This window comes from Brachyistius frenatus, unplaced genomic scaffold (assembly GCF_029030835.1).
Source record: "Brachyistius frenatus isolate BFR_SWC_R1_liver_20210118 unplaced genomic scaffold, ASM2903083v1 Contig_3, whole genome shotgun sequence".
In the NCBI taxonomy this organism is placed as follows: Eukaryota; Metazoa; Chordata; class Actinopteri; family Embiotocidae; genus Brachyistius; species Brachyistius frenatus.
This window is the reverse complement of record NW_027210602.1, coordinates 10,560,023-10,574,087: the sequence shown is the minus strand read 5'-3', so window position 1 is coordinate 10,574,087 and position 14,065 is coordinate 10,560,023. Positions and strand designations below refer to the sequence as shown.

The 14,065-nt window shown below is 39.8% G+C and overlaps 1 protein-coding gene and 1 pseudogene across 2 annotated transcripts in view; both read right to left on the bottom strand.

Annotated features, from left to right (window-relative positions):
* Positions 1-1,957: 1,957 nt before the first annotated feature.
* On the bottom strand, positions 1,958-4,835 carry LOC138625403 (E3 ubiquitin/ISG15 ligase TRIM25-like; annotated as a pseudogene).
* Positions 4,836-5,763: 928 nt separating this feature from the next.
* The window catches only part of atp8b1 (ATPase phospholipid transporting 8B1), a 34,475-nt gene continuing 26,173 nt past the window's right edge, over positions 5,764-14,065 (bottom strand). For both annotated transcript variants that reach the window (XM_069706265.1, XM_069706271.1), the window contains 9 exons: positions 13,600-13,732; positions 13,265-13,393; positions 12,992-13,148; positions 12,691-12,914; positions 11,534-11,617; positions 10,095-10,340; positions 9,661-9,799; positions 8,410-8,540; positions 5,764-7,959 (listed from right to left, as the gene is read on the bottom strand). In XM_069706265.1, the coding sequence (XP_069562366.1) occupies positions 7,726-7,959; positions 8,410-8,540; positions 9,661-9,799; positions 10,095-10,340; positions 11,534-11,617; positions 12,691-12,914; positions 12,992-13,148; positions 13,265-13,393; positions 13,600-13,732 (1,477 nt within the window). In that variant the 3' untranslated portion in view covers positions 5,764-7,725. The remainder of the gene's footprint in view (positions 7,960-8,409; positions 8,541-9,660; positions 9,800-10,094; positions 10,341-11,533; positions 11,618-12,690; positions 12,915-12,991; positions 13,149-13,264; positions 13,394-13,599; positions 13,733-14,065) is intronic.

The following is a 14,065-nucleotide window of genomic DNA, read 5'->3' as shown; positions in this document are numbered from 1 at the left end:
ATATCATTCCCTCAACTTTCTAGATGGTTGTGCAAATGCATGTCTCCCCAGTGACACAATCTGCAAGTCACCTTCTCTGGTAGTCAGAAGGTTCATGGTTCATGGGTCGAGTACAACTTGTCAACAATGCTGCAATGTGTGCATATGGTGTAGTTTCATGTGCTTCTTGTCAAGAATTCTGGAGCTCTGACTTTTCTTGGACCCTGATCACGGGCGCTTGAAGCTATACTTAAAATTAAACATGTCGAGTTGTTTCACATTTAAAACTTCAAAAAGTTGCAACAAATCACCCCCATGTCCTACAGAGCGGATTTTTTTTCTAGATCAAAACTTTGGCTCACTGCAACATATGGTCAATTCACAAGTCTGTTACTCTATATTTGTTAAAATATGCTAAATCAATTTATAACTCTACAAATCTTTATTAAAATGTTAGCCAAATTGACACAGTCATTCTCTGGATACGCGATAACACCTTTTTAAAGGGGTTCAGTTTGGTCAAACAATGAGTCTGCAGTGATATTCAATATCTTCCTGTAATTTCTACTGTACGCACAACATTTTCAACTTCCCCAAACATTTGATGAAACTTCACCAAAATATTTGACATCACCTGAAATCAACAGAATGATGTGATTTTTTTTTTTTTCAGAATTTTATCACCAAACTACCTCTTTTTTGGTGCATATAATGTCATTCCATAAACTTACCAGATGGTTGTACAAATGCATATTTTCCCAGTGGAGCAGTCTGTAGGTCACCTGCTGTGGGGATCCAAGGTTCATGGCTCAAATCTGCTGAGGGACAACTAGTCAACAATGTTCAAATGTCTGCATGGCGTTTGCTTTCATGGACCCCGATCATTATTCCTCATTATTTTTGACTTGTCACAGTAAGAAAAGCACAGGAGCTACCAAAACCATCAAGAGCTCTGTTTAATTCAAGTGTCCCGGTAAGCCATGACAGAGTCTGTGAGCCAGCATGAATAACAAGAGGACCCTGAAACCGAATTCAGCTGTCACTTATTCTATTTTTCTCCTGAGTTCTTTATTCTTCTGACGTGTTTAACTTTGTTCTGCTCGTATCTTGTTCCTTCCAATCATGTATAACACTTTCTGTCCTGTGTTCACCTCTTGTAGTTTAGGAACCGTCTATTGGTGAAACTCAAACGTGGGCCTGGTACACATGTAACCTCAGGTTCACAAGTATGTCAGTGTGTATTTCACATGAACTAGCAGCAAACGTGCAACTCTGTATCATGACAAAGTGTGTAATACACCCTTAGTCCACTAGTTGGTACCGTGTCACTTTTGTAACTGACTGAGTAAAGTGTCTCAGGTTTGGGCACCGAAACTATACTCAGGTGTGGGGAAAAAAATCATTGTTTGGGTTAAAAATTTTAATTTAAAGTATGTAAAATTACGTACATCACATAAATGACTTAATATACATTACATGAGTTAAATATGTTGGCTCAATTAATTTCAGTATTTAAAAGAAATCAACATTGTTACTTTCTCAGACTGAAACACCGGCCTCCCTGGTGAAAGTCCTGTGTTTGTTCCTTCCAACCACTTGCCTGTGTGGACTTTATCATTCTTTTTACTTCATCACATGACCTCCGTCACATGTCCCCTTCTTTAATCCTGGTCTCATACACCTGTGTAATCTCACACCAAGGTGAGTCATTGCTTGACTATCTATTTAAACTTTTGTTCTATCTGAATAATGAACTATTTCAATTCAAATATATGTGAATGATTTGACCTTAATGTTTCTCTGACATTTTCAGAGATGTGACCATTCACAGGCGAGAAAAACCTGATGCCTACATGTCCCACAATGCAGTTCATTCACAGCCAGATCATGCTGAGATTCAGGTGGAGTAAAACACTGAGATTCTCAAATAAACTCACAAGTAATCAGTTCTTTGGGACAAATTTATTTCATCCATGAATCCAGTGGGTAAATACCAAGACATTGTTTCCATTCATTTCATCCACCATCAATCTGTTAAATGAGTTTGTCTGAACTGTACAAATAGATTCTCAGTGTTGTCCCAAGTGATTATCTGTTTAGTCGTGACAATATTAATACATTTCTACATCTTACAAGCATTTACAAAGTGAAATGAACAAAAAAAATTATCATCAACTACAATAAACTGGAAGCTGTGGTAAAGTTGTGTTTTCTATTACTGATCAAAGGTTTCTATTGGTCGTATTTATGCAGGTTTAACAAAAGGAACAGAAATATTCCAGCAACAAAACAAATACAGAACAAACAAAAAATCATACAGAGTTCATCTTGTGTGAAAAATCAACAAAAACAGAAGAAAATCTTTCTGCAGAAGGTTTTCAGTCATCGTCAATCTAGGTTCTATCCCAGAACAACTGGACTTCTTGTAATTTCTTGAAGTTCCAGGTTTTAAGTTCTTTGTAAACCAATAAGTTATAACCTGGAACTCCCCTTCAGTAGGTCAGATCTGAAGAAATGTTTTGGATGAGAGGCCAAACGTCTTCAAGAAAATAAAAGAAGTCCACTTGATTTTGGATAGAAAAAAAAATTCTTTAAAATTCCTCTTTAAAATTCTTCTTCAAACATTTATAATTAGAGGCTTCACCGATCTTTCAACCTTCAAATCCCAAATGAAAACCCTTTTTAGAGCTGCTTCTAATGTGTGATTCATATTGTTTTACCTTTATTAGCGTATTTTTAATGTGACTACCATTGTGGGATTCATACTTTTATTGTGTTGCTTTGATTATTTTAACCTGGAAAGTGAGTATCTTTAAAAGCATTATACAAATATAATCTATCATTATTATTAGTTGCATTACTTGTTCTGGTAATTTAACTCTGCGATATCGAGCTGGAGACTTTGAAGACTGTTTTTTGCTTTACTAGTAGAAGTTTCTTACTTTACTGACCTTATCTGGGCCTTTTTTAAAGTTCTTTAATATTTAATACAATACAATAATTTCCTGTCTTAGTTTAGTATGCAACCATTATCCCATTTTTTATATTGTTTCATTTTAAAAAATGTTTACGCCTGCAGTAACTCAAAGAGTCATCAACACTGTCTGACTGATGTTTAGGAAGTGCAGAGCAGAAACACTCCGGAGGGATTAAATAGATGTTCTTTAGCTCCTTTATAATGTCAGCCTAGTTGAGCTCACGCAAATTAGCAGAGCGATCATACCCATAAATACTAAATCCGGCATCGAGCGGCTGAGTGAATGTGGTCTGGACTCTGTGGAGGAGAGTCATGGTGTCAGAGACGCTGTAGAAGCACAGAATACCTGCTCTGTGATCCAGGTACACTCCGATTCTGGAGGACCGAGGACCTGAGGTGGACGTTCCGATACTATTGTGAATAAATGTGGTACAATTTTTCACAGCCCAAGATCTGTAATTGTTTCCAAATTTACTTTCATCTCCAGTTCTGCTAATGTCCTCGTATGTGACTGCAATGCTATCACTTGTTGCGTCCACCTCCCAGTAACAACGTCCAGTCAGACTCTCTCTGCTCAGGACTTGCTGCTTTTCAGTGAATCTGTCAGGGTGATGAGGATACGACTGTATTTGTCTCATCACTGTAGCTTTACTTTTCCTCTCAGATAATAACAGCTGTGGGTGTGCAGTGTTGGGATCCAGTGTGAGTTCACATGAATACTGTAAGAACTCAGCTCTGGTCTTAGGTTCTGGTTGAGCTAGTAAAACATCAACCTGTGTCACTTTCACTGAGATCTTGGTCCATTGTTCCTCAAGACTGTAATTTATCTCTGACCTTCAACACAGCCGCTGTCACATCATCGAAGTAATGCAGAGGGCCAACACTGATGCTGGGTGGGTTTGTGGATTCACTGAGGTTTGACAGCAAAGGATAACTGTGTAGAAACTGAGCGTGGTCCTCTGTGTGTGAGAGCTGCTCCAGCTCAGCATATTTCCTCCTCAGCTCAGCGAGATCCTGCTGCAGCTTCTTCTGAAGCTCTTTAACTCGTCTCACCTCAGTTTCCTGCTTGGATCTGATCTGCTGCTTCACATTAGAGCTTCTTTTCTGGAGGAGCTTTATCAGCTCAGTGAAGATCTTCTCACTGTTCTTCACAGCTTCATCAGCAGACTGATTGAAAGTCTCCACCTTCTGATGAAGCTCCTTCACCTCTTTCTCGCTCTCCTGGATTCTCTGCTGGATTTTCTGTTGACTCGGCCCGAGTTCTCTCTGCCTCTCAGCCCTTTCTGCTGCAGCTGAGACGGTGTCGTGACCTTTATGTTCATCCATGGCACAGAGAATACAGATACACTGCTGATCAGTGCAGCAGAAAACCTTCATCACCTAAATTGTGATGAGAGCAGATGTTCTCTTGAAGCTTCTTGGAGGGGTTGACCAGCTTGTGTTTTTCAAATGCAGGAGATTCATAGTGAGGCTGGAGGTGTAGCTCACAGTAAGAGACCAAACACTGCAGACAGGACTTGACAGCTTTCAGCTTTCTCCCAGTGCAGACATCACAGGCCACATCTGCAGGTCCGGCATAGCAGAGATCAGCTGGAGCAGCTTGGAGTCCTGTCTTCTTCAACTCCTTCACTAAATCTGCTAACATGGAGTTTTTCACCAGGGCAGGCCTCGGTGTGAAGGTCTGTCTGCACTGAGGACAGCTGTGGATTTCCTTCTGATCCTCTTCATCCCAGTGGACTTTAATGCAGCTCATACAGTAGTTGTGTCCACAGGGAAGAGTCACTGGATCCTTCAGTGGATCCAAACAGATGGAACAGCAGAGTTTTTCCTCGTCCAGTTGAATTCCTCGCTGCGCCATTTCACCTCTCAAAAACAGTGATTGTGAAATAGTTTCACTTTCTCATAGATGAAACTAAACTGAGCTCTCATTTGTCATGTTCAACCACTGATTTACACTGAATGGGGTTTTACAGCTTTTGCACTTCTGACTGTTGAGGGTGTGTTTATGAGTTTAACAGTCATCACATTTATCAGTCATTCGCATTACTGGAATAGGAGCAGCTTGAACTATGGCCGTGTGTAAATTGTCCCATGAGTTAAAGATTATCAAAGATTATGACGATAACCTTTATGATCGTTGTTTTTGGTTTTGTGCTGTGCTCTTTTTGTTTTAATAGTCCCTATTTGTTCATGTAAAGTGTATCTGGATCATGATGCATGGTGAATAAACCTCTATTTAACTCAATATAATGCAATGACATAACACTATACAATGGGGCCATTCTTTCACTAAGTACTTTTACTTTTGATATTCTAAGTTTTGCAGCTAATTCTTCTGTACTCGTGTAAAATGTTGAATACAGGTCTTTTATGTTTACATAAGGATGATTATCAGTTGCCCCTTCCTGCAGGTGTGCAGTTATAGAAGATTTAAGATTGTTAAATAAAAAATTGAATTAAAAAAAAATTAAAAAAAATATATACACAAAATTGTATGTATTTTCTGATTTCCTAAATCCACTACTAAATGCAAAGAACTGTCATTAGTTTTTACGGTGCAACAAGTTCTCTATGTCTTTTTTTTTTTTTTTTAAACTAACATGTGAAAGGGAAGTCAAAAACAATAAAAGAGAGAAAAGCCAAAACAAGTTCAGATTATTTTAATTTTCTTTTGTTGTATCACCATACAACAACAAAGACAATTAAAATATTGTGTATTGTGTGTTGAGCCCATTGAAGAGCAAGTTATATTTCACAACACAATATGTTAAAGTGTCACAAACATTGGGTAATGTGGTATACTGGTAGTCTGTGGACTCAAATTATTTATTCAAGACAACAAATGTAGTTTTTTGAAAATACAAATTAAAAACGTACAATGTTTCAAGAACTTGATATATTTGATCACGTTGATTCCTTTATGAAACAGAACTTGTTTTGGCCTTTGGTTGACACATTAGGCCTCATTAATGGAGAACAAAATCATACTAGGGACTTTTCTCTATACAGTAAATCGATTATTATGAATTGTGATATACAGTTATAATCCACAAACAAAAAAGTCCTTCTTAATGATTGATTCTTTAAGGTGTGTGTGTGTGTGTGTGTGTGTGTGTGTGTGTGTGTGTGTGTGTGTGTGTGTGTGTGTGTGTGTGTGTGTGTGTGTGTGTGTGTGTGTGAGATAAAAAGTGTACAATTTTAGTCTCGGTATTTTATAGTATTGTCAATGGTATCATACACTTTTCAATATTAAAAAGACCCAACTGTTAATTTTTTTCCATATATTAAATACATGGTTTCAGATTGCTAAATGTGCCCTTGGCTTTTATTAACAACCACATGATAAAATACCATCATATGACAGAAACCAACCTGCTGCTGGTACTCAACATGCCTCCATTCACTCGGTAATAAAAATACATTATCTGCAGACGGTAACACACGCATGAAAAAGATACATTAACAGTCAGAAGAGGGATTATTGCCAGTTTTGGCTTTGCACTGTCTCGCAAATATCCTAAATATGACTACAGACAAGTGTCTTCTTTGGGTTACTTGTAAACAATCAGCGACACACACAGAAAATCCTCATTTTTACACTGAAGCAACTTGTGATTTACTTTTCAGAAAGTTATGAAAATTGAAAGAAAATAATAAACTACTAAGACATGATCAAATGAATAGAAATATAAATAAGGATCCCTTGAATTTTTTGCAAGAAGAAATTGGGACACTGCTGTGTTCAGAAAGAAACAAGAACTCTTTGCAGGTTCCCTGCAGTTTGTTCACAGCACCGTCAGAAAATTAAAAAAAGAACAACATGTGAGCAGAATCCAGCTATGAAAGAGGTATTTAAAAGATTTTAAGGACAAAGTCCCTCAAATTAATGATTAGAACACACATCTGTGAGAGTTTACTTGGAAGGTTTGATACAGCAGAGAAAAGATCACTATTCACAAATTATTTTTAAATTAAGACACACTTTATAACATCTGTCCACCTTGCATAGCCTGGCATAGTAACAGCCCCATTATTTAGAATAAAACTTTTTCCTGTTCAGTTTTAGCCCACTGTTTCACTGTGAAGGAAAACGTTTCTGTTCAACAGACGGGAAAAAACTACACTCAACAGATGTCTGATTTCATGTAGAACGGATAAATTAACTGGAATATTGTTTTAAATTGTAATAAAACAGTAATAAATGAAACGCTTTGCAGACATCAGGCTAAAGCTGTCAAAACATTTCATATTCAACAGCCGTTGGGCTGAGCTGGGATAAACTGACTAAAAATAACGCTTTTATTTTTAAAATCCTGAGTAAAACAACATTGTCGGTCACACAGACGTTGTATGACCTGAAACCACAGTAACGGCGGTCGTCTCTTCGGTGAGTTTTGTCTTTTTTTTCCTTTTTCATTTTAACAGGGAGAGGTGGAACTGGAGCCAGCAGAGTCTCAGACTGGAGGAAAACTACATTTAGGTGTGCTTCATCTAACTTTTCTACAAAACGCTGGTGGTAAACCAAGTTCCTTATTTCATTTCTAAAAGTCCAGCAACTGAAGGATCATTTATTTTCTTTGAACACTCTTCAGAGGCATTTGAATTCCCCAAAGAGAAATGTCCCTTTAAACTGATGGCCAGACAGATGTTCTTCTTTTTAGCAGCAGCTGCAGAGAATAAAAATGAAGATAAACCAAGCGCTCCTCACACTCCCAGGTAATTACAACCCCTCCGTCTGCAGTTCTGCTCCACATCACGCTCAGCCCCCCTCAGATGTTTTCTGCCTCTCTCTGGGGAACCTCCCGGATGCTGTCCTGGGGTCCACCGCGGGCCGGCGGGCGCCGTCGAATGCTCCGCCCGGATGAAATGAGGTCGGCGTAACCACGGGAGTGAGAGAAGGCGTACGCAGATCGGCGGGAACGCCTGCCTCGCTCGAAGGCAGACGGCTTCTTCTTCTCCCCCTCCTCCAGCTCCATCTCGTACTTCTTCCTGTTTCTCTGGACCTGCAGGATGATGGGAAATAAGCAGGTAACATTAGAGAAACACAGTTTTGTCCTTCTGCCCATTTGATAAATGGTTGCAGGAATACTTCCAGTTTAATGAATTTAAAAGTTAAGAAAGTCAATTTCCATGTATGTCTGCTGCTTAAAAGAGAAAACAAGAACACTTCCATGAGATAAAAAAGGATTTGATGGACAATACATGGGGAATATAAATAATATTTCAGTACATTGCTTTCTTCACATTCTTCTGTGATCGAGGCTTTTATAGAGCTGTTATAATAACTTCAACGTAATTATATATATAAAAAAGGGTAAATATGATGCATTATTGTCACAATGTTTTTTGTCAAGCATCATATCTCTTCTCTCCTAAGAAGTCCCATCAACATTTCCCAGAGAGGGCTCATGCTGGCTGGTGGCAGCAGCAGGTCCGGACGCCAGCAGTCTCACCTTGTCTCCTACAGAGGGCCAGATGGTTTTATGGAGGAACTGGATGCAGATGACAGGCAGCAGGCTGATGCCCACCGTCAGGATGATGGTTAACCACAGGTAGGGCTGACGCAGAGCATTTGACGCTGCACCTACAAACACAGAACCCACACAAGTTAATGCAATAGAGAAGAGGACGGGTTTTGATGTGGAGCCCCAGACTTTTTTCACATGACTAGAACCTTTCAGACATGAAGCTCTTCTGGTTGAATTACCAGTGCAAACACACAGAACACTGTTTCTGTGTCCATCTTTTGGATTAAAAAAAAAAAAAAATCAGGTCGATTTACATTGTAGACCAAAATGGTCTTATAACAGAGAATTTGTGGAATGAGAAGCTAAAAAAAAAAATCTTGGAAAAAAAGGGAAAAGACCAACTAGAAAAGCAACAGATAATAGAGCCCTCTTCCAGGAAGACAGACATACATACAATAGCTATACAATGCACAGTGTGATAGGTGGCATAGATACAGACAACACAAACACAGTTTTACAGAGTGTGTATTTACAGTGAAAACGTCTACAACTACAAGCCCCGCGGACTTTGTTGCTCACAGTGGCTGTAATCAAAATTCTTTAATTAACACGTTGCAATATGCTGACTTGTGCGAGGGTTGATCCTAAACTTCCAAGACTGCTGCTGTTGTGCATGCATGATAAGTAGCACTGTGACACACACGGAGCGGGGGTAAGAAGGAAGTTGTGTCACACAGGTATTGATGTTGATCAAGCGATTAAACTTGGAATTATTCCTCTTAAAAAGGTCAAAGCTTCCCCCTGCTCCATGCATGTCACAGTGCTACTTACCGGTCAAACACAACAGGGGAAGTCTTGGAACTCTGTGATGGATTCTTATATAAAAGATGTTATAAAAGTATAGTTTTTTTCAGATTAAACTGTCCTGTTTGCGCTCTCATTGCTATTAGTCATAGTTTGACAACAACAGGCCCCCCTTTTTTTTTCTTTTTTTTTTTATTAAATGGAGATGAAAGAAGAGTAGACAAACACTACTGAATTTATGTTGCTCCATGTCTGCTGAATAAACGTCAGTGTTGTCTTTGCAGCTCGTTTCTGCCCCCAAGTGGCCCAAAAGGTAATTTCCTGCAGATTTAAGAAGCAACTCCACCTGAAAGTGCTTGAAGTAGAAACTCTGAAGTCAGACAAGCCAGTTAATTGTTTGTATTACACAGTGGTGAGTATCTGCTGACTAACCAGTGAAGGTGAACACTGAGGGGAAGATGACGTGGATTCCAGCGCTGTGGAAGTCAAACGTGATCCCAAAGTAGATGGCTATGCTGCCCAAAACTGCAAAGCAGTTGACAAAGGTCCAGTAGGAGGTATCCAGGGAGATCTGACCAACGAGAGGTGAAGGACACAAGACATGCAAGTCATTCAAATGAAATTGATTCATTAAATGCATCTATATGCTTCAGTAACTTTAAGTTTGAAGAAGTGATCTTATTTCACATTTTGACACATTTTTGGACTCCTCATTTAATACTTTAAATAACAATTCAGACAGTTCTTTGTAGCCAGACATACTTGATAGGATTTACTTAAAACAAATACACTCCAGTTTATGAACAAGGTGAAATATGTAGTTTTACTGAATCTCAGCTGCACTGAATCATGAACATGTGACCAACCTGCAGGTTGACGGTAAAAATCAAGCATGAGGCAGTGACGACAGCTAAGGACTGGTAGTCAGAGGGGGCTTCACCATCCTGCCCCATGGTCTGCAGGAAGGCTCCGTAGGGGATGAAGAAGATGATGAGCGAGACGAAGATGCCGTGGAACAAGCTGATGAAGAAGTTACTGTAGTTGAACAGCGCCCCCTGTTGGCCGGGCAGGTAGAGCTTGGGGAATTTCAGGCTCAGTCTGTCATTAACGTCCTGTAGAGGGAGGAGGAGGCGGTTAATCGAGGTGGAGTTTTGGATGAGTTTTGTTTCCAACTTTATGGAACGGATTTCAACACTTGTGCCAAAATAGGGATGAGCACTGATAGCTGGTCCCTGGTTAGGGAAATACTTTGCTTGGACCAGCACCGATACTAACAAATCTCTGATTAAATCTTTTATCTTCCTTGTTTTTTCTTATTATTATATAAAGATTTCTCATTTATAGCTGGTGCTTGTTCATGAGTAAGGGGAAAAGGTGGGTGGAGTGGGAGACTGACAGGATCGATGTGGCGTCAGCAGTCAAGCAGGCGTTGGTGAAGAGGGAGCCGAGCTGGAACGCAAAGCTTTTGATTTACCAGTCGATCTCCTCTCCAACTCTCAGCTACGGTGATGAGTTTCTCTTAAATATTTCTAATGCTTGAATATCCAATCATCTCTAAAGCATATGTCATGCCAGAGAACTGATAAAAACAAAAAGAGTGATCAAACATTTAAGGTGTATTGATTGATTTACAACACCAACTCAAAGCATCCCTTTGATCGCCTGCTGTTTGCCCTGTTAAAGTTACTGCATTATGTGCATTACTGAGGCTTTTATTGTGAAACATTTGCAGGAACCTTTTGCGACTGAACTTGGACACTTTAGATGCGTAATCTAGAACAATCATTGAAAATAGGATGATTATATTGTTGAATTTACAATTTAAATTAAAGATACATTATTGACTATTGTATGGAAAATTTGATACCAGCAACAAGTAAACCGTGCACACGCCCGCCACGGAGGGTAGATGTGGTCTCTCCGTGCTGCTGACTGTACTGTGTCATGGACTGGCAGTGAACTGAGTCTTTGTAGTTACAAAATGAGCTGCACATTAATTAGAGGAGAGTCACACTCCAAGTTTTTATGCTTCAGACAGATCATTTGAGATCATGCAGCTCATAGTACTGAATCAGGACCTCCAATATTTGGATCTAGCATTTTGTGAACACTGAGCTGAAAAAAGTTATTCCAATGTGTCAGAAGAATCAATATCAATCATTTCACATCTGTTGAAATTGTTTGAGAACAAATAAAAACATTCATATACAGAGAATAAAGAAAAACTAGACTGTTTATATCTTGGACATCTATGGAAAATACACTGTATATGTTTTATTGGTGTCTATGACGGTCTGTTTTTTACCTGGTCCAGAAGTCCAACCAACAGAACAGGTAAACTGCTGTAACAGAGATTGTAGAGGGTGATGAACCAGTTTTCATAGGCCACCTGCAGACAGGAAAACTATCAGTCAGTGTCTGATGGTGGAAACAAATATATGCCAGGAGGAAGCTGCATGGTATGAGTTCGGTAGACACCCGACTCAGCAGTTGAGAGGCATCAAGAAGGAACTTCGGGTACAATGTCATAGAGGAAGATGACCAACCTAACAAAGTCCTGACAAAAAGACTGGCAGGACAGAGTTTTTTTGCCTTTACTTTTTTGACAACTTCTCAGTGTTGAGTGGTGCTGACCAACAGCAGCACAGAGCGCCCCTCAACACATCCTCAAAAGTCAAAAATATTGTGACGTCTGCGATGGGCATAAAGTGTTAAACTATTAAGAGAGAAAATGTATTTATCTTTAGGATTTGAGCATGAGGGAGAAATTTGTATGTTGTGAGAAGAATTATAACTAAATAATCTTAACTCAACATCTACTTGTCTTTTTCTGGGCTTCGAATTTGTAAATGTAAATGAAAAAAAAAAAAAAAAAAGAAGCTTTTTAACAACTTGCTCCAGATTGTGACAATCACAACCGTTGGCTTGGCGTTGTGGTGTGTACAGAAAAATCTGAGCTGCCCTATCACTGATACAGATGGTGGCAGTATTGTGCCATTTCACTGTTTCTGCTGAAATCTGCTTGAAATAAATAGTATGTTCAGATGGTAGAAAGTTGCCGCAGAAATGTAAATAATATTGAGTTCCTATTTTGCAGAAACGAGCTGGAACATTGAGGAAACGTCAGTTTCGCCCAAAAAATGCACTTCAAATTTTGCCAGCCAAAAGTGAAAACAGTCAAAGCTCATGTAATGAAAACTTTGGCAATGAAGATCAGGAACAGCAGTTGAAAGCTCTGAAAAAACTGACTATTTCAAAACTAGAAGCCAGACATTATATTCCGCACCATTAAAGGATGAATTCTGATGACTTTCCTCTATTTCAACCAACAGGCCAAACTTTACAGTCATGCACAGCAAATCTAATCGAATGGTTGCCTTGAAATTCACCAAAATTTAGGGGTTCATTCAGGGCTAAAAAAAAAAAGGGCTGAGATCGCATGATGTGCACAGTGCTGCTGACCTGAGAGGAGTATCCGCTGAAGAAGGAGTACCAGAAGTGCACCAGAGTGAAGGCGAAGTTCTTGAAGAAGAAATAACGCAGGAACTTGCACATTCGGATGTAGGACCAGCGTCCGTGCACCAACAGGAGGCGCTGCAGGTAACGGAACTGAGCGAAGGCGTAGTCGCTGGACATGACGGCCTGCATCCCCTCCTGACCGCTGATACCTACACCGATGTCTGCAGCTGGAGGGACAGAGGACATGAGACATGCAGAAGAATATTTGTCTCTCTGTGTGAGGACAGTTCAACCCCGTCCTTACTCTTGATCATGTTGACGTCGTTGGCTCCGTCTCCGATGGACAGCGTCACAGCCTTCTTGTACTTCTTCACCAAACTCACCACGTTACCCTTTTGCTTTGGTGTAACGCGACAGCAGATGACGGCCTCGCACTCACAGGCCATGTCCACGAAGTCAATCTAAGGGCAGTGGGAGACATTTTACTGTTTGATATCGTGGAGCTGAAGGAAGCTGCACTGTCCATGAAACATACAGCTTACTTTGCATTTTAAGAGCTGAATTTAGTTTGCGATACCTGTCTCATCTCTTTCTCCCAGTCATCCATCGGCTGTCCGTCCTGAGGGCTGCTGGGAGGCGGTCGCTTTCCCAGACGGCGAAGACGCAGACGACGGCGTTTCTTCTTCTTTTCATAAAGAATCTCATTCTGATAAAAAAAGAAAAAGAAACCGACAGAATAAATCAGCTTGGAAACTTAAAACTGAGCAGAAAAAAGTGATTTTGGACAAATTTAATTTTAAGTAAGAAAGAGCATTACTTAAAAATAAAGCTTTTCAAGTTTGAGACTATGGCTGCATCTCCAAAATACAATAAACACGCAAACATTTTAAACAGCATTGGTCTGAATCTCACCAGCCATCCTCCAGTGATGATGAGAGCGTTCTTGCCCGGTTCAGGGAAGAAAGGCTCCACAGGTTTCTTTTTGCTGTGACGGAAAGTTTGAGGTTCAAATCTCCTGGTGGCCTGACGGCTCCTCAGCTTCTCACTGCAGACAAACAAAACACCACAACACAATGTGACAGGCTCAAATTCACTGCGTTATAGAAACTAAGATGCTTTGCGGACACATAAGTTAAAGAAGGGTGGGGTTTATCAAATGTCAGCTGATAATTTCCTGATGTTGTATGATGTCCCTGCAACTACTATGTACTACAATGTTGCCTGGACAAAATGGAGGCAATAAACCTCCATGTCCACCACCAGGACAAGTACTGCTGAAGCCAAACTGGACTCTACCAGTTTTTCATTGTTCTATTAAAACATTGTCAGACTTGAGATGGACCTCACACATTTCACACCGGACACACTAAACTCAACT